Raw genomic sequence first — 27,254 nt, 5'->3', positions numbered from 1 at the left:
ATGGCAGTGCAAAACAAGCAGTGCGTTAATCTTAAAAAAATGCAGGTTATTTCTGATATTGTTGTTGAATGGTTGGTCAGAAATAATAAAGAAAAGGCTTCAGAAGTGCACGTCATAGCTATGCTGTATATAGGTGGGGTGAGGGGGTAGCTCTTGTACAATACCGTAGTAGCATACAATTTTAGCATGCAATCGAGGCGTGAAAAAACTTAAAAACATTGGTCAATACAAGACACTCGGGAGTTCATTTAGAGGCAATTTCGAAATACCGCAATGGGGTTAGGTGCGTACAGCTACATGCCTCAATAGATAGAATGGGAGGGACATGTTTTCCGCCAAGGGCGCTTGCTCCGGATATTACACTATGTGGCAAAACACGTGTTTATCTTTTGACGGATGGGTGTTTCTCTGCAGACGTTGAGTAGGTTAAGGCCAAGGCTTTGCTAGCATTTGGGAGTTCTAACTTCGTACTAAAGTCTTACTAGCACTATATTAACATAATAAAGACGACATGGTTTCTTCCTTCGCATTTTTCGTTTTCGCTCTCTGCGTTTTAAGCCTTCAACAATTGTTGAACTGTTTGTGTACACATTGTTAAAATATACGTAAAGTGCGTAAAAACACCCACAGACTTACCCTGTGTGTGGCTTGTGATGTTACTTTTTATAATAACCAATTTTCATTGAATCTCTGCATTCGCGATAGACGCAATCGATGACTGAAATACATAAGCTGCACTGGAGTTTGAAGATTACTCTAACAAAGACATCATATGACAAAATAAGATCTATAATAACACACTCTTTTCAGAGATCTTTAGAGCAGTGAATCTCAGTCTTTTGTTGTGTTTACTTCTAATATTTCAAAACGTTCGCCGCAGCGTCAACATTCAAAACCGCAAGTTCTCCAAGGTGCTGGGATTCAGTCTTTGTCTTAAGCTTTAGTTTTCTGAGCTAGTGACGTTTCGAAATCAGGCCCATATAATTCATCACCGCATCAAGATGGTTCGCTTGAACGTCTTTCAATACTGAATGCCAGATGAGCTATACAAAAAACACCATGGAAAGTAACAGCACAGATTAAGGGCAGCTTTTAAAATCCATGTTTGTTTTACCGCTATTTACGCTTCAGTTAGAGGGTTGCCACGTTCAGTGCTGTGAGCGTACTGAAATGGACCCTATCTTTAACTCTGTGAATATTATTTGCGCTGAGTATTGCTATAGGCACATTCAAATCGTCAGCCAAATCCGCCCAAAATTCAATAGTCATTAGCCATCTGACGAACTTCGTTCATTTTAACGAGACCACCTGCTAAGTCTCATCCGACCAGTACGGACAGATTGCTAGCTCGCTAATAGGTGTAGTGCTACGTCACTCGCGTAACTTTCATAGTGCTCAGAGTCTTCCTATGATGATCTCTGCTCACGTAACAGGACGGCACAAGGTTCGCAGGCTCAGGTGATTGCTATAAAGGCACTCTCGCTGGTGGGTCACCCTATACGGCTTCCTGCTCATTTCGAAACAGACTAATCCGCTAAGCCCGTAAAAGCCATGACTATTACTCTGTACAACTGGCCAGGAAGCCCGCCATGCGGCTTCGTGCTCGCGGTCGCGAAGCAACTGGGCGTTCCAATGGATGTGAAGAACGTGAATCTGGCACACAAAGAGCAACTAAGTGAGCAGTACCTCAAGGTAAATCACCGTATTTCTGTTACTTGATAATCAACGTGACCTATTTACGTAAACGGTAAAAATTCATGTAATGACACTCCTATTAGCAAAGTGAGGAGAACAGCTTAAGCGAATTTTACGTGACAGAAAGCGAACCTGCTAAAGGAAGACGATATACACGATCTTCGAATGGGGTTGGCCTGTTAAGCTTGTAAAGCCTTATAATAAATTCTGCTCTACTCAATCGTGTGCCTAATATTAAGTTTCTACGATATGAATAACACTAAATATCTAGTCACAATACTCAGCGTCTATGGTGAAGGGGCCAATACCGTTTTATGACAATACGCTGCACGAAAAACGGAAATAAGTGCTCGAAGTTGTGATACATGGCTGTAACATTCGTTTTGAGAAAGTTTTCTGTGTCTACATGGTGCGCGCAACACGCGTATGAATTAGGCGGGGGAATGCTTTATTACCCATAAATATGGGGAACGGGCGAAAAAAGAGAAATCAGCTGGCTGCCCTTTGCTGAACTCAAAATATCCGGTAAGAAAAAAAAGTGCTACACATAAGTTAACCAATACGTTCTCAGGCATTAGGTATATATTAAGTAATTTACTCAACTCTACGTCCATACCAAGAGTAGAACTGCTAAAAATGCCAGAGCTTCTGCTTCTTATACACCTTGTGAAATATCCCTCCCCTTTATGTATTTTGTTCTAAAGAGACCAATTCAAGATCACGTCATGTGAGGGTGCCCTCGAAACCAACCACCTCTCCCTCTACACATTAATAGAAAGGCACAGGGGCAAGCTACTTTGTGCAGCTCGACACCCGATGTCCAGGGCCCCATATTGGATTGGGCCAAGAAGGTAGCGTGGATCTACGCCTGGTACGCTCCTCTGCTTCCTTCTCCACCACGTCTTTCCCTCTTGTAATAAACAAACTTTTGCTCCTCCTCCTTGTAAAGAGTTACACGGCCTTATACAGAAATATAACAGGTATAAACAACAGATAATTGGCGTGTATTCAACCTAATGGCACCACATGATCACCAATGGTATATGTGCATGCCTGATTCGTCGCCTGGAATACAGAAGAATCTCTCGCCCTATATAAAAAGCATGACCTTATAGCGACACAATCACCACCCTTTTGAGAAAAGTGCTGCTGCGTTCAGTCCTGACGGTTTAAATTACGACATTCGTGTGACCTTCGGGTTTAAGAGAGTTAAAGAACGAATATAAAAAACTACGCCAGCCAGGTAAGTGACACTTGCAAACAACAGCAACTTTACTGTACTGTATACAGAACATTTGTAATTGTAAATAATAGAGGTAATGTGCACATTTTTCGCAGATAAACCCATTTCACAAGGTTCCTGCTCTTGACGACGATGGCTTCATTGTTTACGAAAGGCAAGCTCGCGCCCTTGTATTCACATACATAAAAAGAAGACCGTTTCATGGTAGTGTTTTCAGTAAAAAATATCATCGTGCAATAATGATGCGCTGCGGTTCATTAGTCATCACCTAACTGGACTGCTCAATGCTGAATTGCTCTTACTGAGGAAACTCTTGAATAAATACATGTAGAGCGTTTTTATTATTACTGCGTAAAATGGCTTTCTTTAAGAATATAGTATTCTAATGTGCTACGCCCACCGAGTTTATTGCTGTAGATTTTTTCACAGCTTTTTTTTTAATTCATACAAGAATATATGTTAATCTTATTCGCAACCTATAAAACTGCTTTCTTTAAAAAAATATGCAGATCCCACGTACCTCAGCAATTGAGAGGCACCGAGATAGGAACCGAACTGTTCATATACATATTAAAAAGACAGTCAATAATGAAATAAAACTTCAATATTCACACGCACTTGTCTACTCAGCTTTTTATGGTAATTTTCATGCATAAACAAAATATTATAGGAAGGACGAACCATAATTTGCAGACATAATATCAGGCGTGAGAATGAAGAAAAGCGTGGACAGCTGCGCAAAATGTCATATGTCAGCGTTTTCATATTTATTGACATTAATGTGACCAAGAAAAACTGTATACTTCTTTACATTAGGAGGGCATACATCATAGTAGAAATTACTGCCTGTCATTGGTAGGCGGAGGGATGCTGCTTCATTCATTTCACAATACCCAAGGGGAGGATACGTTAAAAAAACATTTTTTAGATCAGTTTATTCTGATTAGATCACTTTGATGCATGCCATTTCACGAAAACGCTATAAGGGAGCTTGAAATGGGGACAGCAGTTAGAAGAAAGCTTCTCTCTAGAAGCAGAATATGCAAGTTAAACAGCGAATGCTGCAGTTTTTGTCTCATTTGCATTGTATACAGGTGATGCACGTGCTCATTCGATCATTTGCTTCACAGCGCGGCCATCGTATACTACCTGTTGCGGAAGTACGCCCCGAAATCAGACTTGTACCCCGATGACATCAAATTGCGCACCCAGGTCGACCAGGTCATCGCCGTTATGTACGGAACTGTTCACGCTTCAGTGGCAGACTTCTTCGTAAGTGCTTCTGCATCACTTAAGCATGTAAACGTACTCTTTCGAAGTCTTTTCAGCCAAGCGCCTTGGTGCACTTCTCACCAAGAGACGTAAACCGTGGCTCTGTTTCTCTGTCATAAATTTCTTTCTTGGGAATGATAGTGTACACGCCGAGTTCAATAAGAAGCTTTGCTCAAAGTTAGTGCGCACAATAAGTTCCAACTAAGCAAAGCTTCTCCTCTGTTGGTCGCTGCAGTAGCGTGCAGCATTTAATCTTAATGTTGGTCGAGACATAGGCAGATATGATAGCATTTACCATTTTATAATCACCTAGTAATAACAAGGTATTGCTTTTCGTCACATTATCAAAGTACAATGCGCTGTGCGTGCGTTATAAAAATACCGAAATTAGGTGTTGCAGCCCAATATCTCCCTGTACAAAAACGTTAGAAGACAATGTTTTCAAGTGAAGACAGGAAGGCAAACAGGGGGAAAAGAACGGCAGGGAGGTTAACCAGCCTATAGGCAGCCGGTTTGCTACCCTGCGCATCGGAGAGGAATAGAGGAGATGAAACATAGAGAGCAGAGAGGGAAGAGAGAAACACAGCACATTCGGCAGCACACGCGCGCACACTCAGTCATAGTCCAGTCTTGTCTTTCGCGGTGTGTGACGTTGCTGTTACAGTCGCTTGTTCAAGTCCGTGTCGCGTAGGAATTTCAACAGAGCTTTCGTCGCCTTCTCTTGCACTGTCTTCTCTCGGGCACGTGACCGAATAGTGTCTACAGAGATTTGGCTGTTGTCGATGCGCGCAAAAGTGGACGCCAGTGACTGTCTCTGGATTTCATACAACGGACAGTCACACAGGATGTGGTGTAGCATCTCTGCGCAATGACAGGCATTGCAGAGAGCGTTGTCGGCCATTCCTATGACAAAGGAATAAGATTTTGTAAATGCCACTCCTAGCCATAAGCGATGAAGAGAAGGGTGGCTTTTTTCAAGTGAAACTGCACAGGATTGTCATGGTTTCAAACTTTTCACCAGAAACACGCTTACTTGCGATAGTGACTAAAATGTTCAGTATTTATTATTAGGTAATTCGGCCGCTAACAGAACTATTTTTTGTCTCAGTTTACGTCACCCTGGATACATAAGTTATCTCGAATTGAGATTGTTATCTCTTTCTTATTTCTTACCTTCAAAAAGACCATAAAGCCTAACTTAGCTGAATTTACTGTGTCAGGTACAGTGTGAGGTGCAGTCGATTTGAAGTTCAGAAATCTTGATAAAACTAGTGCTCCTCTGCCGAGCCTACAAGCACAATGGCCCCATCGGCGTGAAGGGCTTGTAAAATGGTAGCTTCTTGCAGGGTTGAATCATGACAACAATGTCCCTAAAGAAATGCCAGACTTTGCATTCTGATAATTGTCATGGTGCGAGCTCAGAACTACGACAATAAGACAACAAGACGAGCGCTAACTTACAACTGAGTTTATTGTGCAGAGCACAAAAACATATGAAGGAGACAAGAAACAATGTGCTGAAAGATTAACAATGCAAAGATGAGTATTGAAAAAATACAAAATCTAAAGCAAGAAAGAAATCCAAGGAACGATATTGAAGACTAAAAGCTGTCACAACTTGCGTGCGTCGATACTTTCGAGGAACCTTGACTCTTTGCTTATTTAGCGTAACTGTGTCTTCTAAATGAGGCGTACAGTTTGCACCCAGTGCAATGCTGTGCAAGAAACTCATATTTGCCGTTTATAAAATTGTGAGCATGTTGCTTCAGTCGGTTGTTCGGACACCTTCCAGTCTGTCTGACAAGCGTGCATCACAGAAAAGGAGAACCCTATAGACCAATTCCCGGGAACATTGCACATACCTTGTTTTAAATTTAACTGCACATTCAGTAGAAGACTGCGTTTTGAGGGGGGTTTCTCGATTTAGTAAGACTGATTGATTGGAATGGTGCAGAAAACAGCACACGAACGCCCAAACTTTTTCAAATTTTCTTGAGCCTATGAGATATCTAGTGCTTCCACCAAAAAGCAACTGTGCTATCGCGCTGTTTTTTCGTGTTACTCAGATCTCCATGTTTTTGCTTTGCCTTACTAGTCCGGAGGACAGATTCAGTGACAGACGCGATGAACAGCTAGGGAAAACCAGAAGCCATAAGTCGAGACACTTGAGCTTTGAAGCTCGCTGAAACGCTGTCATTAACTACCTGTTCAAAGCATTGTCAAAGCAGGCATAAAAGTGAATTGCAGATAGCAAGGTGATTCCACGATATGTCATTTCTAATACCATAACACAATTCATTTTTTTACTATTTTGGTAGCTTCGCGTTGCTTTCTACATAGAAATTGAAATGTATCTGAAAAAAAGTATGTGACAATATTTTTAAAAAACTCAATAACTCAACAAGGATATGGTATTACAGTCTTGCTATGGTGTGAAGATTAAGACTTCGCTTCAATCGCAGAGACCTCGCATACTGCTGAAGACAAAGCCCAGCGCTGAAGAGCTGACTGCATACGAAGACAACGTCGTCAAAGGTATCGAGAAGATCACCGGTGAAGGAAAGTTCGCGGTCGGTGACAAGCTGACACTTGCCGATATCGCCATCATCCCGCAGCTGATGTTAATTGTCGAGGTAAGGCAAATATTCATTAAGCTTTCCATCCCATTTCCTCCACATCGATCGGCTTCAAACCATAACGCATGCATACCTCCGAAACTTAGGTCTTCCAAGTTACGTGAAGACAAACAGTACTCGTACATTGAAACTAGACATCACTTTTCAGGGGCGAAGCTCTTTATAGCGGCACCCGTTCGTCCCTCGTAGCCGTTGTTGTATGTAACAAGTATAACATTTTCACACTCAAGGTGGTGCTGGTGGGAGATTTCTTCTGTGCGTTGTTGAACAATAAAAAATCGTGCACAATGTTCATGGCAATGGCTGTTATTGGGGAATGAGAGACAGGAGCATTCAGCTTTCAGTTAACGCGCACGCTGCAATCTCCATTAGCAGCCATCGGCATGTACATTGAGCACTATCTGACAACAAAGGGTTGCTACGTTACACTCGCTTTGTGTAACCTCCTTAGTTATAGAAAGTTTTAGCGAGCGTGGAGCCGCAGTGCCATGAATACAATGAACTAGTATATACCATGAGTGAACTCGAGGTGGTTAAAGGTGGGAAGTAGATACGAAGCGCTAGCCGTAGGAAAGTAAAAGCCGAATTCTCGTCTCTCATTTCCCATTAGCAGCCATTGGCATGTGCATTGAGCGCTATCTGACAGGAAAATGTTGCTACGTTATACTCGCTGGGCGTAACCTCCTTAGTTTTAGAAAGGGTTTAGCGAGCGTTGGGCCACTGTGCCATGAATACAGAGAACTAGTATATACCATGAATTTGAGGTGGTTAAAGGTGGGAAGTAGACCCGAAGCGCAAGCCGTAAAAAAGTGTGCGTGTGCCACCTCTCGTTTAGTCTTTGGAATGTCCGCTGTATGACCGTGCTTCTATACGGTGAATATATGATGAAAAGATGCGAGATGGTGGTACTTGGAGTGTTGAGTAGATGGACGAACGCACACACAGACAGATGCATGGATAGACGCATGAACGGACGCAGGCGCGGATGCATGGATGAACGCAGGGATGGACGCACGAAGAGACGCACGCACGGACGGGTGGATGGACGCATGAATGGTCACACAGACGGACGCATGCACGGACGGAAGCAAGAACGAATGAACGGACGAATGCTTTGCCCCACTCTCCATCATTCACTCCGTGGATATGCTGCCGATTTTTTTAGAATGTCAACTGATATGTGCAGCCACTCGTGCAACCTCGTTATGCCGCTGCAGAATAGACATATGAGGGAAAGGTCATTGGTGTTAAGGCTCTCGTAAAAAATATACGCCCATATGACATGAGCTACAGAGGCTGGAAAGGAAAGTCCATGCATTACCTAGCTCTGAATAATTGAGCTTCGATTCGTGAGTATAGACCTAAAGGCCACCAGCAAGATCGGGAAGGCGTTATAAATGTTGATTTAAAATAATTATGTATATTGCATTTGGTAGCTGCTACATTCAGTCACGCGAATTTTATGCAATGTTTAATAAGTGTAAAAGGCGTGCATGCTTCCGATAGGTAACTAAAAAGTTAGTAACCGCGTGGATTTACCCGCTCCAAGAGTATCCCACTGTGCACCCTGGCGTCATCTCATCACTAGGCAGCCGCAAGAAAAGATTGTAAATCTTGCCGTTACTAAACTGGAAACCTTATTCAGTGATTCCAACTACTAGGGAACTACTAAGCAACGAAAGTTGGCAGATGTTTTGTATATGTCATTGTACATTATACCGGAATTGTGACAGTGTCATTGAAAGTTTTAACAAACTAGAATTATTTTCATTGATTAAGTTGAAATTACATCTTTGTTCCAAGTTATTGCAGGCATAGGTGCAAACTGTAGGGCACAAGGTACTGGGTACGAAACATCGATAATACTTCTAAATTATATGGTGGTTAATATGTAGGATGCGGGTACCGCAAAACAGGGGCATAAACAGCCGTCATGAAGCTCAAAGTAAATCAGACGCTAATAGCAGCCCTATTATCTTGCGTGCATGTGTGTGTTCCTACATCTCGATATTGATTTGTGGTTCACTAGGTACTACGTTTTAGTGCGGTTATCGCCAACTTCAATTGATTTGATTTATATGTGGTGTTTAACGTCTCAAAACACCATATGATTATGTGAGACACCGTAGTGGAGGGCTCCAGAAACTTCTACCACCTGGGGTTCTTTAGCGCGCGCCCACATCTGAGCACACGAGGTTACAACATTTCCGCCTCAATCGGAAATGCAGCCGCCGCAGCCGAGATTCGATACCACGACCTGCTGGTTAGCAGCCGAGTACCTTAGCCACTAGACCACTGCGACGGGCCTTGTCGCCAACTTCGTCATGAAATAAGCATTCGAGTTAGTACTATTCATGGTATATTTCCTGCAATATATACTAACCATAGTATTTATTTATTTATACATACTCTTAATCCCAGAGGGATTATAACAGGTGGACAATCTAAGGCAGTGATTAGGTACAGTAAATTGAAAGGAAAAATTATTAGGAAAAAAATAACAAAACATTAACATAAAATAAATCATACAAAAACACATTTGTCAAAGTACAATCATATTGACACTTTACTTAAATAACAAGAAAGATCACATAGCACCCTATTGTGTTTGGGAGGCTATCAAGCCGCTTTCTACTAGTTTTCTGAAGGTGGCTAAGGATGTGCTACTGGTAATGGAGGGGGACAGGTTAATCCATTCTCTGATCGCAAGCGGGAAGAACAAGAATTTGAAGGCATCTGTGTGAAATCTGTAAGAGGCAAGGGTATGAGAGTATTTGTGGGGGGTAGTTCTTGCTGCGGAATACTTTATGTAGCGGGACATGTCTATGTTTTGTTGACCATGTAACAGTTGGTACATCAGGTTTAAGCGTGCCAACATCGCCCGGTTTTTTATGGTTAGTAGTCAAGCTCTTTAAGCAGCTCCGTAGGTGAATCTGTTCAGTTAAATTTGTAAAAGATGACCCTAAGCACTTTTAGTTGAACACCTTCGAGCTTGCTGGTTAGTTTTTTTGTGTACGGGAACCAGGCAGTGTTTGCGTACTCCAGGATGGGTCGTATAGATGTATTGTAGGCCAGTAACTTTGTGTGTGGTGGTGCTTGCTGTAACCGCCTTTTTATAAATAACAGTCTTTTCAGCGCAGATGAAGTGATGTAATGATTATGAGCGTCCCATCGTAGGTCATGTGACAGAATGACCCCTAGATACTTATGTTTCGTGACTTTAGAAAGGATAGCTGAATTGATGACGTAATTGAAATTGGATGGATTCTTTTTTCTATTTATAAATAAGAGCACGGACTTTTTTCGTTGATGTTCATTTGCCAATCACTGCACCAGTCTTAAATTGCGTCTAGCGCTGTATTTAAGGCGACATGGTCATCGTGTGAGTGGATTTCTTTGTACAGGATGTATTCATCTGCAAATAATCTGCATCAAACATTAACAGATGACGGAAGATCGTTCACGAAAATTAAGAATAATACCGGCGCCAAAACACTGCCTTGCGGTACGCCAGAGGTCACCGGTACGATTGAAGACTGGACATGGTTTAATTCCACGAACTGCGACCTGTCTGTTAAAAAGTTAGTAATTCAGACAACAATTTGGCCCTTGCCTAGAAGAAGTTGAGTTTCAAGATGAGTTTGCTGTGCGACACCCGATCAAACGATTTCGAGAAATCTAGCAGAATAAGTTCAATTTGCTTTTGGCGATCGATGCTTAATGAGGCGTCATTCACCATTTCAATGAGTTGTGCTACGTTAGACATGCCCTGGCGCAAGCCATGTTGAAAAGGGGACAGTATTTTGTGTTCTTATAGGTGTTTCGTTATGTGCTTTAAGATTATGCCTTCGAGCAGTTTACCAACCGTACATGTTAATGAGATGGGCCGATAATTGGAAGGTTTGTTTTTGTTTCCGCACTTATGTGGAGGAATCATTTTTTCAATTTTCCAATCCATTGGCAGGGTACGCGACGACAATGATTGGTAAAAAGCAGGCACAGGTATTTTGTTACCCATTCGGCGTATGTTTTTAAAAACGCGTTAGGTATGTTGTCTGGTCCGGAACTTTTTTTGCCATCTAACTTCAATAGTAAGTTGAAAACTCCCTCTTTTGAAACGAATAATCGCTTAATAAATTTCTCTTCTTTAATTTCTACGTGAGGTTGTTTTCCGTCGTCAACTGTAAAAATTGATTGGAAATAGCTATGTATACATTTGCGGAATAGGCATTTTCTTCAGGCGCTTCGCGGGTCATTTTACGGACCTTGGGATTAATGTACTGCCGAAATTTCGTCGGGGAACTTTTTATGAACTGAGGTAGAGTTTTTTTTCAAAATAAGTAGACTTGGCGACCTTTATTTTATTTTTCATGTCAGTTATACCTGCGCTCAGATTTTGTCGGCTATAAATATTTGCTTTCTCAGATTTTTCCTCAAACGCTTCACCTATCTCTTAGCATGTATAACGACACGTGTGACCCATGGATTCATCTTTCTGGTCTTTTTTTCTTCGAAGGAACGTGGTTTTGTAAGCAAAAAAGAACAATGTCTTCGATTTTATGCCACAACATTTCTATAGTCGCAGTGAAGTGAGAGGCTAATTCTTGAAATGATGAAAATACGTCGAACAGTAAGTTGTGTATTGCTACGTCATCGGCATTACAAAAGTCTTGAAATGTTTCCTCTGCGTATGCAAGTGTTTTACTGTCCTTTATAAGCATCCTACAATAAGTTATTTTATGGTCCGAAATGCCGTCTGGAAGTTGTATCGTTGCTTCATGTACCGGAAAGTTATCAGTGAGAAAGATTAAGTCCAGCACACTCGAGTTGTGTCCCTGTACACACGTAGGCTGCGTCACTATGTGTGAGAGGTTTAAAGAAAGAATTAAATCGTAAATTATTTCTGAGCAGGCGCTGTTGTATTGCATTGATTCCCAGTTGAAGTCAGGCAGATTAAAGTCCCCCACAAGAATAACTCTGGCATTAGATGTGTGACGCCGCATATACATGCACGGGGCATCCATACACTCAAGGTTTGATGAAGGGGCGCGGTATGCACACCCGAGAACGATAACGTGGGTTGTGAATTTAAGTTTGCAAAAGTAGCGTTTTCGCCTTCTATGTCGGGAAGTAATGTGAAGGGGATTCTTTTACTTATAAAGACAGCTACGTCGCCGCCTCGTGTTGGTCTATCTTTGCGTATGATCGCGCAGTTTGGGGGTGTTAGCTCAGCATCTTCGATACCACTTCTTAGCCACGTTTCAGTAACGGCCAAGAAGTCGGGTTTGAGGCCAATAAGCAACGATTCTAAAGCATTTAATTTGTTCATGATGCTGCGCACATTCACATTTGCAAAAGTTATTTCCCGTGATGCCTTATTTGTCGACGCCTTAACTGCCGAGGTCTGCGATGAACTTTTTTTGTTCCGTTTACTGAGGGTACTTCTGGATTGGTTGTAAGGAAAATGACAGCCGTGTACGTGATCAAGAGTTGATTGTGATCAAGGGATGATTCGTTTGCTTCAGATGGCTGATATAAAGGTACTGGTTGGTGATACGAGAAGACAGGGTGATGGACATTTGGGATGCGTCAAGTGTTGTTGCGACGTGAAAGTTGTTTAGCACTGTTCGACTCTGTGTTCCACATGTAAACATCATCATTAACGAACAACTTACTGAAAACGAGATGAATACTGTCACCGTCCTTCTTTAAGCTCTTTGAAAGCTGCAGTAGTTTGCGTCTTTTGTCGCGCACGGCCTCAAAATAGTCTCGTGCTGCGCTTAGTGCTGTGTTTTTCAGTTTCAACCCTTGCTCAAAATGGATTCAACTTCTTTCTCGTTAAAAACTTTTGCAATGATTGGACGCTTCTCATCCGCTGAAAATCGGGCCAGGCGGTGAGCTCTTGAAATAGACGAAACAGATACGCCAAAATGGCTTGAAGAGAGCTTTTTTACGATTCGCTCAGAGGCCTGCCACGACTTGAAACTGTCAGTATCAGCAACTCCGTAAAAAAGTAAGTTAGAACGGCGGGAGCGGTTTTCCAAGTCATCTATTTTGTCCTGAAGAATTCTCGAAAGCTCTTTCTCATGCGTGGAACCAAGCCCGGAATCGCTCCCTGTCACCTTTGACTGTAATTCATCAATTTATCTTGCATCTTGGAAATGTTTTCTGCATTCGCAGACGAGTGCTGTGTCGACATTGACTAAAGTTTGTTCTCGAGCTCGCCTACTCTTTGAATCAGCGATTCGAAATATTTTTTAAGGTGGCATGTGGGAGAAAAACCTGGTTCACGGATTCTAGAAGGCTCACATTGTTAGCTTGAATATGTTGCACACTATCAAAAACTGAATGAAGCTTCTCTTCTGGTTTTAGTCATAGGACCAGGATTTGTTTTGATGTCACCTCTCAGGAGCAGGAGGCGCCGAAGATGCGATGCACACCCGCGAACTGCTTCAGGGCACGGAAGCACGACAAAGAAAGAATCATCTGATCGGAAGCTGCCAGAGGGTAATTTAGAAAAGCAACCAACCTGCAGAGCGAAAAGACAGATGCTTAATCCTTTCGTTGTTTCTTCTATAGTGCCTCCGTTCCCACAGAAGAGATACTGCTGGATGCTCGGTAATATTGTTTCCGAACTTGACGTTGTCGTGGCGGCTGTGCATCGGTGATATTCCAGGGGGCGTCCCATGCGTTCGGACAGGTTCACGCAAGTTGTTTCCAACAGGCGTGAATCCATGGCCGGCGCAGCCTTGCAAATTCCTCCCATGGGTGGAAAGTCGTCCGGAAGGCCAAGCACCGATGCACCGGCCGCGACCACGGCGAACTACAGAGCGAAAAGACAGATGCGTAAGCCTTTCGTTGTTTCCTCTATCGTGCCTCCGTGCCCACAGAAGAGATACTGCTGGATGCTCGGTAATATCGTTTCCGAACTGGATGACGTTGTCGTGGCGGCTGTGCATCGGTGATATTTCAGGGAGCGTTCCATGCGCTCGGACAAGTTGACGCAAGTTGTTTCCAACAGGCGCGAATCCATGGCAGGCACAGCCTCGCCAATTCCTCCTATGGGTGAAAAGTCGTCCGCAAGGCCAAGCACCGACGCACCGGCCACGACCACGGCGAACTGCAGAGAGAAAAGACAGATGCGTAAGCCTTGCGTTGTTTCCTCCATCGTGCCTCCGTGCCCACAGTCCAGAGTATAAGTGCGGGTTTGTCTCTTTTGTATCGATTGTTTTATCGCGCACATTTGTATTTATTCTATTCCCTAACTCGAACAGGGAAATATATTGTGTTGTTTTGTATTTAATTACCTGTATAACAATTGACTCGTGCTACAGTTAGATATGTTAGGTCAAACAATTTGTTGTGACCAACGATTTGTGATGCCACTTGTTTCTACGTCTTTTCCAAACTTCCCACCGGCTTAGACCTAAGAGTCTACAGTATGAAAGCAATAAAATAAGTAAAAAAAAAGTAAGGGTTCGGCCAATCAAAACTTCGCGCTTGTTAGCTACACGTTGTCATTGCTGCTTGCGCAGTCGGAAACAGACTAATCGAAGTGGAATCCACTGACCGCGTGAGATAGTCATGCGAGGCAAAGAAGAACGGATGAGCAGATGCACGAAAAAGCAGTGCATTTTACTATTAACATCCGATACTTCGTGTATACGAACCAATAGACAGTGTGAGTTCATGATATACGTCTCAGGAACACCGGTTCATGCGTCATGAAGTGTGCCAGAAAGGCGAGAAACGCCGGGAGAGAAAACGGCGCTCGTTGTTTGAGGTTTCAGAGACTGGTGACTGGCACTTTAACCAACCAAGTGTGCAAGTTTTTGCAAAAAAAAAAGAAACTTTCGCAGCTTATTCAATCGTTTTCACAGCGGTTTTTAAATGTACAAAATGTTTAAATTCTCGAAAAGCTTGTAAAAGAAAGTTAGGAGTGATATCTTGATGTCAAAATGGCTAAAGAACTGCATATTATTCAATTGTATATCATAGAGTGGTATTGCTTAAATTACGGCTCTGCGCACAGCGCCTTATCGCAGTCTACACACATAAAGGCCGTAACTGTTGTTCTCTTCTATCGACGAGTCGTGCTGACACACACACATGCGCGCGCTATCTCCTCTACGTGCGGCTGCTTTGGGCAGAGTAAACTCGGCTATTATGGAGAACAAGAATACCTCGTGAGTGTCGGTGGTTAATATTCTAAGAGAAGCGTGAATCAAGATGGAAATAAACTTCTCCGGTCCCTGGAAGGAAGCGCCGTTGAATACATAAATTACATTTCGCGTGTTTTCATTCGGATCACGCGTAAAACCGAAACCCTGAAAGGTCGTTGCCCATCGGCGTCATGGCCGATCGCCCGATGAACCTACGCTTGAAATCAGGGCTGTCGATCTCCGCGCAATTATTGCCAACGCTTATTCTGAATCCTAGAAGATAGCCCCCTATGAAAATGGCAACGTCCTGTACGTGTACTGTATGGTTCCTTGAGGCAACATGAGGATACCACCTGTATGTTTCCCAACTGTAACGATTAGGCCGCCGCTTTTATGTTGCCTCAAGGCGTCATCCTCTATGTTTCGCATCTGTGGCCGTCCTGTATGTCTCCCAAATGTCGCAATTTTTGGCCGCTGCTTTTATGTTGCCTCAAGGCGTCATCCTGTATGTTTCGCACCTGTGACCATCCTGTACGTCTCCCAAATGTCGCGATTTGGCCGCCGCTTTTATGTCGCCTCAAGGTGTCCGTCCTGGATGTGTCCTGTAAGTAGCCACCTTTTATGCAGACCAGAAATTAGGCCCGTTGTACTGTCTGCATGGTGCGGCATAATACGGCTGGTTAAATTGAAATGTACATGGACATGTACACGAAACTGTAAAATTATTGGTTTATTGTCGTTTACACTTCAGCTTAGAGCATTTTACAGATAGTATTCAAACAGGTAATGCACATTTGTAGGCGGCTGAAGAAAGATAAGATTAACGGATCAGCCTTAACCCCATGAAGCTTCAGCACATCATTAACATTTTAAAGGGTTTAATTTTTCAGCATCTTTCTAGGTAATAGATACTACATTCGTTTCTCAAAAACACACTCTTCACAACAGTAACTTCTCATCACAAGGCAAATTTCAAGGCATTCAAAACACTATGGGCTGCTTCGATAAACTCTGCACACCCAAATTAGCCATTTCATGTACGATATGCAAAGTGTATCACAGTGACTTGTTAGGCTTTACAGGCTTATAACAAATGTATGCAGCCTTACAGTCTTTAAAAGAACGAACAACCATAAGTTCACAACTAACTCACAATACATGCAACAGTCATTAAATATTGCAAAAGATCAGGAATGTAATAAACAACATCAGCACACACTACCCACAGCTGCTGAAGAATGTGTGCATGCTAAAATAATTACATATTGCAGTAAATTAGGAATGTGAAAAACACAACAGAGCACTAGCAGAAATGCTTGGTTGGCACAGACTGCTCTACTTAACCTGCATAATTGGAAGCAAGACTGCAGCCCACAAACAGTATACTGTTCACGTAACCCCGGAATGCCGAACTGAATGAAGGCCACAGAATTAACCCTGGCTGTGGCCACAATTTCGATCAAAGAAGAAATGGTTGAGACCTGTCTGCTTAGACATGCGTGTATTTTATAGAACCCCAGGTGGTCAAAATTTCTGAAGCCCTTCACTACGGCGTCCCTGATAATTAAAGACCGGAACTTTAGGCAAATGCCTATTTTTTCTGGAGTCCGTTTCGAGCCTCTTTCACATATAAACACGTACTAAGCGATGGGTAATATTTTAATCGCATATATATGGTGCCTATAAGTGCCTGATTCGAGCTTCATGCATATATCAGCTTTTCAGTGCCTAAAAATTCTTTTTCATGTTCGTCACGTAAACGTTTTGCTCAAATGAGTTCTTCATATGAAGGAAAACAAGAAGCACTTGATGTGCTATATTAAAGACAACACATGCATAGAGGGCTAGTTTTTATTTTTCGTAGATGTTTTTAACTACTGGTAAAGTGCGAATATGGTTCGATGTACGGTCGATGCACACATGCACTGTGTTGATGATACACTGTATATTAATGAAAACAGATCATAAGTCGACGCACAGCCACAGCCAACATATATCTAGACTCGGCCATTGTGCTCCGACGCATGTGACGTTTGCCAACGCTTCGATATTATCGCACTTTAAACGCGCTTTACGTGAGTGGGGCTTGTACACCAATGAGGAAGAGCGAGGCTAGCATCTATAGTGCTAGCAGGCCCCCCTTAAAGTTTTCTGTCGCTTGGATTGAGAGTAGCGTGGCACGACTGTTTGAGCGTGGCTAGAGCATACTGTAGCGAAGCGAGAAGAGGCTAACGCTAGTGTATCCACTGTTCCTTAAAAATCCCAGTCGCTAGGTGCCAGAGTAGTGCAGCTCAGCGGTTGCATTTGGAAGGCTACAGTACAGTGTACCTAGAACGTACACTAATCAGCTGAAACTAAGCTAGCCTAGCGCTGCAGACTACAGCCTACACATAAGTTTTGTTGCCATTTATGTTTTTAATAACGGCACCTGTCGCAAGTCTGCCGAGCAATTCGGAATAAAGAGAAGCCGTAAAATGACCAGTGGATCATAGCGCTACTTCATTGATCGAGAAACGGTCTACATGAGAAGCCGGGGAGAAGAAATGGGAAAGGTCAACAATATCTTTAAGTTTGATGTCCACTCTGATGCACCCATAGGCATAAAACTTCCAAAATTGGTTATGCAACTGTCAATTTATTGAAACAACCGTTAAATCTGCGCGAATAACGTGAATTTTGTGGTCATTCCACGGGCACAAAGGTGCATATTGTTATTTTTATATTGACATCTGGGAACTCACATGCACATATTACATAGAATGCAGCCATATGTGAAAGCTTCACTGATACAAGCCACTTTCAACTTTATCGATTACACTGCATGGTAATCCACCATTTGAACTTGTTGAGTAACATCATGCAATAATGGTATGCACTAAGTGGTGGAAGTATGCACCAGGGACCGGGTCGCTAACGCGTTTCAAAACTTAAAGGGAAAGCTTGAGAATATCCCCCCCCCCTTTCTTTTTCCTTTTTCGGATGTGCAGGAAAGGTTCGCCTCGTCTCCAATAGACCCGCCACTGACAGGGTTGCCTCAAAGCTTGAATCTGCTTTGGAAAGAATCGCAGATATTATGTGCTAAAGCAAGTGTCGAAAGTTTCGAGTAGGGCTGATTCAAATATTCTGAATGCAATTAAAGCATTGAAAGTGCTAGGCCACAAGTACGCTTCACTAACTTCAGTGGACGTCGAACATTTTTTTTCGCATAAAAGCAAAATACTTTATGAAAGCAAGAAAAATTCAAGGCAGAAAACCTTGAGATAATGGTGGTTCATCACTGTTTACACAGCCTTTCTCACAATGTTGAATTACCTCAGCTTTCACCCAAATCTGTTCAAATGATTGTGCTTCTTGCTATTCCTTTTCATGGAAAATATAAATTTAGCTTTTCTAAAGTCCTGAATTCACCTGCTGTGTTTGCTAGAAGTACAATATTTGTCCTCAGCACGCTACTGAATCGGTGCCTATATATATATGCCTAAATGATAGTTTTAACACCTATTTATGCCTAAATGGCAGTTTTTAGAGTCTATTATAGACACCTAAAACATTTTTTTTCGTGCCTCTATAGTTCCGGTCTTTACTGATAATCATATAGTGGTTTTAACACAAACTCAGCAAGTATCGTTCTAATTACACTTCAGAAAAAATAAAGCAAGCAGATATTACTATGTAGTTAGAAAATTAGAAAAATTCACCATCCCCCCTCAATTCATGGACTCAGGTTACAATATTCCAGATTGACTTCTATCAGTTATTAACAATGTTGACTTAACATTAACAAGGCAGCAATTAAAACGTGACATGCAAGCCTGGAGGGAAGCTCACTCAGTAAATCTTGAAAAAAAACTAAATATGCATTAAAGAGCTGTGCTTTGTAGAAATGTGCTTTGTAGTTTAACTGAAATTCAGCTCCAAGAGCAGAAAAAATCATTTTCCAGATAAGTTGTGTCCAGGGGGACACAAAGAAAAAAAAATAGTGCTGTCAGTTGCCCCATCAAATAAGAATATTGAAATTTTAATAACTGAAAAAAGCGGGCATGTCTGCATTGGAAAGCTGGAGGCGGGCATGTTTTTACACAGACCCACTTGGAAAAATTCTTTGAGCGTGTTTGATATCCCATTCATAAGTTTAATTTTGCTTTTCAGGAATACACACACAAGGCAGTGAGGATCAGCAATATATTACTCCCTGGTGGGTCAAGCAGCCCGTTCTTGCTTTTGCCAGCCAAAAGTGAGGGGCAGCCATTATTATATCGTTCACCCATGCCTTTGACTTATGGTCAGATTAAATGCATCAATCGCATCAGGGAGTCTGTTCCAGTTCTCACTGTCCTGCATACATATTGATTCGAGCGCAACTAGACTTTCCAGCAGTATATCTGAGCACAAGCATGCTAGAATTCTTACAAGTAAAGTTATGTAGAAATGTAACTCGCTGAAATATTTAACACATACGTAACTGCCCGCAGTGGTCACAATAGGTTCATTAATTAATAATACTCAACGGCACCACTGACAATGATAATTATTATCTCACGTTGCGTCTCCCTGGATACATTGCTGTCTGCAAAGATGGCTTTTACACACATAACACACAGTGCGGACTTCTTTTTTAAGGAAAAACGAAAGGGTTAATTTTGAACATCCTGAACATGCGTGCTCCTTGAATACAGCTACCAGGTGGTTCTGTGAACTTCCGTTTTCACAGAAAACAGAAACCAAGTACAGCTGCTGTGCACCAAGTTTTCCACGAGCCACCATTGATGACAGGCTAGTCCGGACGTCTTCCACACTCTTCGTACGACGAGCATGTATAGACTGCGATAGAAAAAAAAACTATTTAGTTAGATGTGTCGGTTAGTACAGCTTTATTTGGCAGTTTTTTAGAATGATCAGGTACAATGTTTCTTAAAAAGCAGGATGTACAAAAACCAGACATGTTACAAGGAAAACTTCCTGTTGTTTTTGGTGAACACAGCTGCAACTTTAAAAAAGAACATGGAAATTCCACGTCACAGGTATGCCACAAATATGCTTGAATAACACTCTTGCATTGTGCGTATACATGTCAATTTAGTGATATGACAGCACATACATGAAGGTATGCACTTTTATCAAGTATCCATTGTAGGTAACATATAAAATTAAATTCTGAATTTTATTTTGAACACAGCTAATATAGCTTTCTTTGGTGGCCTACATTGTGACGATTATACCTATATTATCAGAAGTTTGTTTCACTGAACTACTATTGTTTGCTGCTAAAGAATGGCCATTAGTTTCAAATAATTCTGTTTGGCTAAATAGGCAGTATCCGTCACATACCTCTTATCACAGGCTGTGTTATGAATGTATGAAAAAAAAGTGGGAATGCTAAGGCATACAAGGCATCTATATTGAACTACATACCATCCCAACAAAGCAAGCAAGCTTCTGCAACAATCTCCAGTAACCAGAATCCTGGAAGCTATTAGCCGGGATTTAGCAATACATAATAAAGTTTATATGAAAATGATTTCCAACGCATATTTGCTTCAATGCAAACAGCTTAGGAACATTCAGTCTATATTCATGATTCTCAGATAAATACAATGTCCAATTTTCATTTTAACAGCAACACGTGCATGCCTTATGCATGCATATTGTGATGCATAACATTATCACGAGTTTTAGGTGATAAATAAAATTTTAGTTTTTGCCACTACTAGACATTCCTTCTACAACTGTAGCGCATGGCTAGAGAATTTATTTAAGCTTGTCCTCTGATGTGAAAGCAATTAAAACAACACGCTGGCCACGATTGAGAGCAAATAACAGCACTACGTTTTGGCCTCTGTACAGGAGCCTTGCTCACAAGTGACAAACGTGCTTTTATTCGTGGTCAGTGTGTGGTTTTTAATTCTTTTCATGTCTTTTCCTGACCAGATGAGTTTCAGCTTGTCATCTATTACAAAATTTCATTGGAGGTGGTGGTCTAAACTGTTATTGATGTTTGCACATGTCAAAATGTTTAGCAAAGTTTTAACACCAAGGTCGGGCGGGGCGCACACAATATTTAATAAACCAAAACAAAAGTACGAAATCCGAGCATAGTGAAAAGAAGCTGAATAAAATCAAATCGCATGGACTCAATCGCATGGACTAATGATCGCATTAGGCCTCACACAGTTAGGATAGTGATTCGCCCACAATTAGCCATCAAAGATTCGCTCGAAAATGCAGTTTAATTTTAACGAACGGCTCAGACTTCACAAGTTCTGGCCGAATCTGGCAACCTAAGTTGCGGGTGTATGCTGTAAGCTCGGATTTGACTAAACGGGCAGCATTATGCAAGCTTTTCGAGCCCTGTTTAAGACGAAGCAACATGCTGCACGCGAACACAACTTGAGTAACGCGGTAGTTCAAAGATGCGTGCCCGTACGGATGCATACACCTGCATACGTTCAGCTACCCGCCAGAATTCGTGATAGCAGTTAAAAAAGGACGTACAGCATATGAAACTGTCTGAGACAGGTTCACTTATATAGCACAAAATATGAACAGGCGTGCAAAAAAAAAAACAGATCCAAGTACATCCGCCCTAGACGTGATCAACGCTCAGAGCTAACAAACGCCGTTTCACCCAAGAATTATTTAACCAAAATAGTAGTACATCGCGCACAAGCCCCCTTCCAACACCACTGCCAACAGAGGTGGGCGCCGCCATTAACTCTGCTCAAATCTGCCGCCGAATTCCCGCTGTGCACACAAACACTGAACCATGCTTCAATCAAAAGAAAAAGCTCGCCCGCGCTTCACTTCTAACAAATTTGCCTTCAACTTGATGACACTATACACACAAACAGGTTCGCTACGTTAACAAACTTCCCTTATCGTCCACATGTTACGAAAAACGTAGCACTAACAAAGCGCTGACAGCAGTAATGTGGTACATACCTGGCGAGTGCTCCACAATACGACGCCACACGTCCTCGCTTGAGTATAGCTCATCTTTGTAATAAGCAGCACCAGCAGAACACAAAAAAAAAACAAACACGTAGCGCAAGCACACCTCAAAACACGGCAAAAATCGACGCAAAACCGAGCCCTGCGAGCCGCCACAAGGCCCCCACTTGCGAAAGTATAGTTGCTAGAAAAGTTTTCCTGATGTCGTGAACGGGCGCCTTCCCAAGCGGTGGCGAAGAAACCGAATTCTATGCACCGCGACGCGGCGCTGCCTGTGGCTGGCGGCAGTGAAACTGCGTCCATGTTACATAACTCCTTCCCGAAACACTCATTTCAACCGTAGATATTATGACTAATTATTTTCTCGGCAGGGATAGAAGGAAATAAGTATAATTTTATCAACTATATAGCCTGCTACAGATGCACAACCTAGCACGCATACAATTTAACTGTCTTAGCAAGGTATCATCCTAAATATGCTATATTTTACCTGTGCTTGCGCCCCCCCGCCCGCCCAAATTAAAGTGGATGTTTCAGCTGACAAAGACTGGAATGAAATGGTCAGAAAGTAACTACCAGACTGATGAAGTACCAACGAAAGAAATATATATATGGAACAAAAGACAGGCCTGTTTTTTTCTCCTACTTAGAGCTGTCTGTATTAATTGTTAATTTAGGAAATTTGCCTGCTTCATTGTGCTTTTCTACACACGCACAAAGCAGCTGTGAAAAATTCCTTGAAGATCAGCGTGTCAATTGCTTTGAAGACCAATATGTCTAATTTAGATCGTACGTTGAAGGGGAGTGGGAAAGCCGCCGTCACTAGTTGGAGGGGGGCGGGGGGGGGGAGGTTCTGTTAGAGTTCGGCACTGGAACCGGTGGTCGCTCCATTTTATTTCTCAGCTGCGTCTTGAAAGGTTCGCACTGTGCCAGCGTGAAACTGCGTATCTGTCTAGCCTCAAAAACGAACCATATAGCTAAAAAGAAAAAGAGAACTTCTTTCGTGCCATTATGCAAAGGCGGATACAAGTCCTGCGAAGAAAAGGTATCCCTAATCAGAGCTCCCACGGGCCCAGCACGGCTGCAAGGGTGGGGAAGAAACATTAAGAGAAAAGACAAGGAGCTTGGCAAAACGTGTGCGGTGTGTACGCGACATTTTGATGACCGCTATGTCAACGTTCAAACACGTGATCAACGGCGAGGTTGTAGAAATTGATTGCGAACGACCAGCATTTAGATTTTTCTTCAAGCTTGTGAACTCGAACCAATCGATTGCATGCACAGTACATAAGTGGCGGCTCACTGGGGACATGATAAAGTTTTATGCACTCACTAGGCTGCATCTCTTCCACAGTCACTGAACATATAACGTGGCCTGAAAACGGGACAAACAAAAACACCTGGAAAGGCAGCGGTGCCAGTAACCACAGTTTAAACCTCACGAAGAATACCAATTTTTTTTCTAAGTGTCATTGCAAATAGGGGCACTGAGAAATCGAAGTTCACATCCACCTGTCACTTGTTTTTTTTTCCTTCTTATGGTAATGTATGTACATTCGGTTTGTCGCAGCTTCCTGGTATATGCTCAAAATATATTTATTCCTGACGTGTGCATGAACTTCAATGTAACGCGGGCTGATGCTCATTTTTAATTATTTTTATTATATCATGCTTATTTCGTTAAGATATACCTGTCTTTCTTTTTTTTCACTGTGCACCTATATCATGCATCAAAACACTTGTCTTTGCGTCTTTTTATCTGGTTGTTGTATTTTTCATGTGAGCGCTGTAAATATATAAGGATATTGATGAATTTATACTCAAACGCTACTGCGTGGGAAAGAATGATAATCAAATGGGAGTGACGCCCTGAATCTCCTACATCTTCGTTTTGTACGCGCTATATATTCTGCTTGTATGTGCTGTTGAGATAAAATAACCTGGTAGCATACTCCGAAAATCTGTTTTTTTTTCTTTGCTTAGACTTTATCGGTACCCTGTGTGACAGGCACAGTGAGTTCGTACCGTTACCACAAAGTTTCGCTACAACGAGAAACACTTGAGAGCGCGGACTCGGAAACGTAAATGCCGCGTGCCAGCAAGCGGTCCCGTCCTCTGGCGGCTATATTGTAAAATCTTTCAGCTTTTCCGCCACGTTCACGACTCAGAAGTGTGGCAGCTTGGGCTAGTTGGTATGACATGGCGATAGTACAAAACAACGACAAAGAGACAAGAGACGTGTCGTTCGTGTCTCTTTGTCGTTGTTCTGTTCTCGCGCTGTAACTATCGTCGTTGACGACACTAGCAAAACCTTTCAAGCCACTATAGCCAAAAGTATCTATAAATGTTGACTATAGCACAAGTATCATAATTACAGACCCGCAGACGTACATCGGATTTGCGTACTAAAAAAACTTTGTTATTGCATTTAAATGTAAACAACATACGTATATATATGTCACGCAAATACTTAGAGCGCAAAATATTTTTTTTCATTTTAGAAAAAAAAAGTAAAAAGTCAAGCTCGCGAAATTTAAAACGTTCGCAGGTGAACGCAAAAGGGGAAAAAACAGCAGCGGTCATAATCACCACAAAACACTCATGTCTTTTTAATAAACATTATACACTTGTTGATCCAGACATGTACACGCGAGATTTTATTGCAATGATTGATGGCCCTTATGCATAAGCCCTTCTGCATAGGGGGGGGGGGGGTGGCCGCTTTTCGTTTTCTCCTTTGTCACTGAGGAGGGGGGCGCAAAGTCAGCCTATACAGAGAGAAATAGAGAGAGCCTGGGCACACAGCAACCCGAGGGAGGGGGAGGAGAAATCACCTCATTTATTGACTTCGCCCCCCCCCGAAGAGATGTCAAACTAAATAGACAGCAAATACAAATTTTTCGCCGTGGGACGCGCACGTGTCTGCCATGTTTCATATATATATATATATATATATATATATATATATATATATATATATATATATATATATATATATATATATATATATAAGGTTGTATGTGTGCGTGGCGTGCGAGTCATATGGGAAAGTGGAAGGGAGGGATTCTGCACAGTCACTCACCGCTCTGGCCACGGCACTGATAAGAACTGTTATTGTACTACCACTTCTAACCAACATGTGAATTAAGGTGTACTTGCAGGTAACATATAGTTCACAGCCAGGTAACATCCTGCAGTAAACTTAAAGGAGACATCCCAGAGGTAACAAGAAGGAATCCTTCCATAGGATGTGGAAGGAGTTCGTGAACATACAGTAGTGTCCTACAGGCAACATATAGGATGAGGAACCATAAAGGTCAGGTAGGACACTAGTAGGAAACAGGCAGTACATTGCCAGGACATCCCCATTTTCATGCGGGGCACCATTTGCCGGTGAGCACGCATCATCATTACGGCACAAATTTTTTAGCAGGTGGTTTGGAAACGCACTCGACTACCAGTACGGCAAGTACACTTCGGGGCAGAAAACGGCTACCGTATGTACGACGAGAACACTCAAACGGTTATTAATTATGCCGACATACAAGTGTCAGCGTGTCCCACCGACCTTATACGGTCACGTACATGCCAGCTAGCCATGGTTATCTGATCGATATGATTGATATGTGGTGTTTAACGTGTATAGGCGTATCAGCCGGAAGGAACAAGGAGGGCACAACCCCCCCCCCCTCCCCAGCTGAGAAAAGTGGGGGGTGCTCAGCCTCCCCACTTTCAACAGCCAGCAGCCACAGTCGGCTGCACGCTGGGGAAAACTACTAAAACAAAATTTTCGTTCCCCAATGGAATCACTCAGTTATATTGTGACGAGAAAAAGAGAGTATTACGAGGCAAAGGTGCATTGTAGTGATAATTTTTCAACATTTCGGCAGTGTCGATTTTCCTTGAAGGCTTTTGCAACATTTTTCGCCCTGTGCAGTAGCACTGAAGAGCAGGCTAGCGCTGAACAAGTGCCCTTATAATGCATATTGTGTTCATGTTTTTTATTCGACTACAACTGGCCGATGCAGTTATAAATGGAAATGAACAAACTTTTTATGGATCGGTCAAATCATTTGCTGCTTCGGCAAAATTGTTTTCTTTCATTAGGAAGGGTAACAATCACCACTGCTCTTACGAAGCTGCTGTGCTCACATGATTGTGACTAATTTTTCTAACTATTTTAGTTTTGCTGTACTGAAAGCCCCAAGAAAGGTTTCTACTTTAATCTCCGATAAATATGATCAGCCTTGCTTATGGCAACTTGGAGCGACGGAGGCAGCTTGCAAAGCGGCAACGAATAAAGCAGGGGAATAGAGCTCAGCGGGTAGCTTAATTAAGTAGAAGTGCTCAAATTACCTTTGCTTCTTCAAGGAATATTTTTAAAAATTTATTTATTTGTGAGCTGTTTTAAGTCTATAAAAATTTTATTCAGCAATAATCCTAGTGACTGTGCAGAATCCAAAATATTGGTGGGTTGTGAGAATGTAGGTTAGCCCGCGCAACTTGCGAAAGTGTTGGTACGCTACTCTTAACATCCCGAAACCACCATATGATTATGAGAGACGACGTAGTTGAGGACTCGGGGAATTTCGACCACCTGGGGTTTTCTAACGTGCGCCCAAATCTGAGCACACGGGCCTACAACATTTCCGCCTATATCGCAAATGCAGCCGCTGCAGCCGGGATTCGATCCCACGATCTGCGGGTCAGCAGCCGAGTTCCTTAGCCACTACATTACTGCGGCGGGGTCACCATGAGTATTAATGCGCACTTTAGCGATTTATGCAAAAATGAATCTCTTCCGCGACACCATGATGCTCAACTCACAATCATGCGGTGAACGAAAGAGAAATACCATTTGACAGAAAAGGGCGTCATGTCCAAAATCACTCTTTTAAGCGATTCAGGCTAACTAGACTTCACTATTTGTTCTGAGGTTGCTCTGAAGAGATAAAAAGTCATTTGGTTAATGGTTTGATATGTATACCAATTACTACTTTCCGAATAAAAAGTATTGCTTGGAAGTATGTCCTCTCATTATTTGTGATAATCAAGTTTCGCTTCATATTTTAATATATCTGATTCCAGGGGCCCGTCGTCGACCTCAACAAGTACCCAAAACTTGTCAGCTACTACAGAAACATCAAATCACAGCTCCCGTACTTTGAAGAACTCTACGGACCTGCCATCAACCACATAAAGCAGCGGTGGGCCGCTCTGCAGTAAAGACTACATCTTTGCCTGGCAACGTAAAGGCAATTAAATGCTCCCGTTGTTATCGTTCAATAACAGCTTTGT

At 42.3% G+C, this 27,254-nt stretch overlaps 1 protein-coding gene and 2 long non-coding RNA genes across 3 annotated transcripts; 1 reads left to right on the top strand and 2 right to left on the bottom strand.

Moving 5' to 3' along the window:
• Positions 1–1,427: 1,427 nt before the first annotated feature.
• Positions 1,428–27,243, top strand: LOC119184726 (glutathione S-transferase 1). Its single transcript, XM_037434022.2, has 5 exons — positions 1,428–1,692; positions 3,034–3,092; positions 4,069–4,210; positions 6,673–6,843; positions 27,045–27,243. The coding sequence occupies exons 1-5, from the start codon at positions 1,552–1,554 to the stop codon at positions 27,180–27,182; spliced, it is 651 nt and encodes a 216-aa protein (XP_037289919.2). The 5' UTR covers positions 1,428–1,551; the 3' UTR covers positions 27,183–27,243.
• On the bottom strand, positions 2,944–13,987 carry LOC142803996 (uncharacterized). The gene is made up of 2 exons (XR_012894407.1): positions 13,376–13,987; positions 2,944–5,113 (listed from the first exon to the last, which is right to left on the bottom strand). It is a non-coding gene; the product is annotated as an uncharacterized LOC142803996 (long non-coding RNA).
• LOC142803997 (uncharacterized) lies at positions 15,720–22,110 on the bottom strand. The gene is made up of 2 exons (XR_012894408.1): positions 21,948–22,110; positions 15,720–19,829 (listed from the first exon to the last, which is right to left on the bottom strand). It is a non-coding gene; the product is annotated as an uncharacterized LOC142803997 (long non-coding RNA).
• Positions 27,244–27,254: the final 11 nt, after the last annotated feature.

The sequence above is a fragment of the Rhipicephalus microplus genome, chromosome 3 (genome assembly GCF_043290135.1).
Source record: "Rhipicephalus microplus isolate Deutch F79 chromosome 3, USDA_Rmic, whole genome shotgun sequence".
NCBI classification, from domain to species: Eukaryota; Metazoa; Arthropoda; class Arachnida; order Ixodida; family Ixodidae; genus Rhipicephalus; species Rhipicephalus microplus.
The sequence above is the reverse complement of the archived record's forward strand: the minus strand, read 5'-3'. Positions and strand labels throughout refer to the sequence as shown.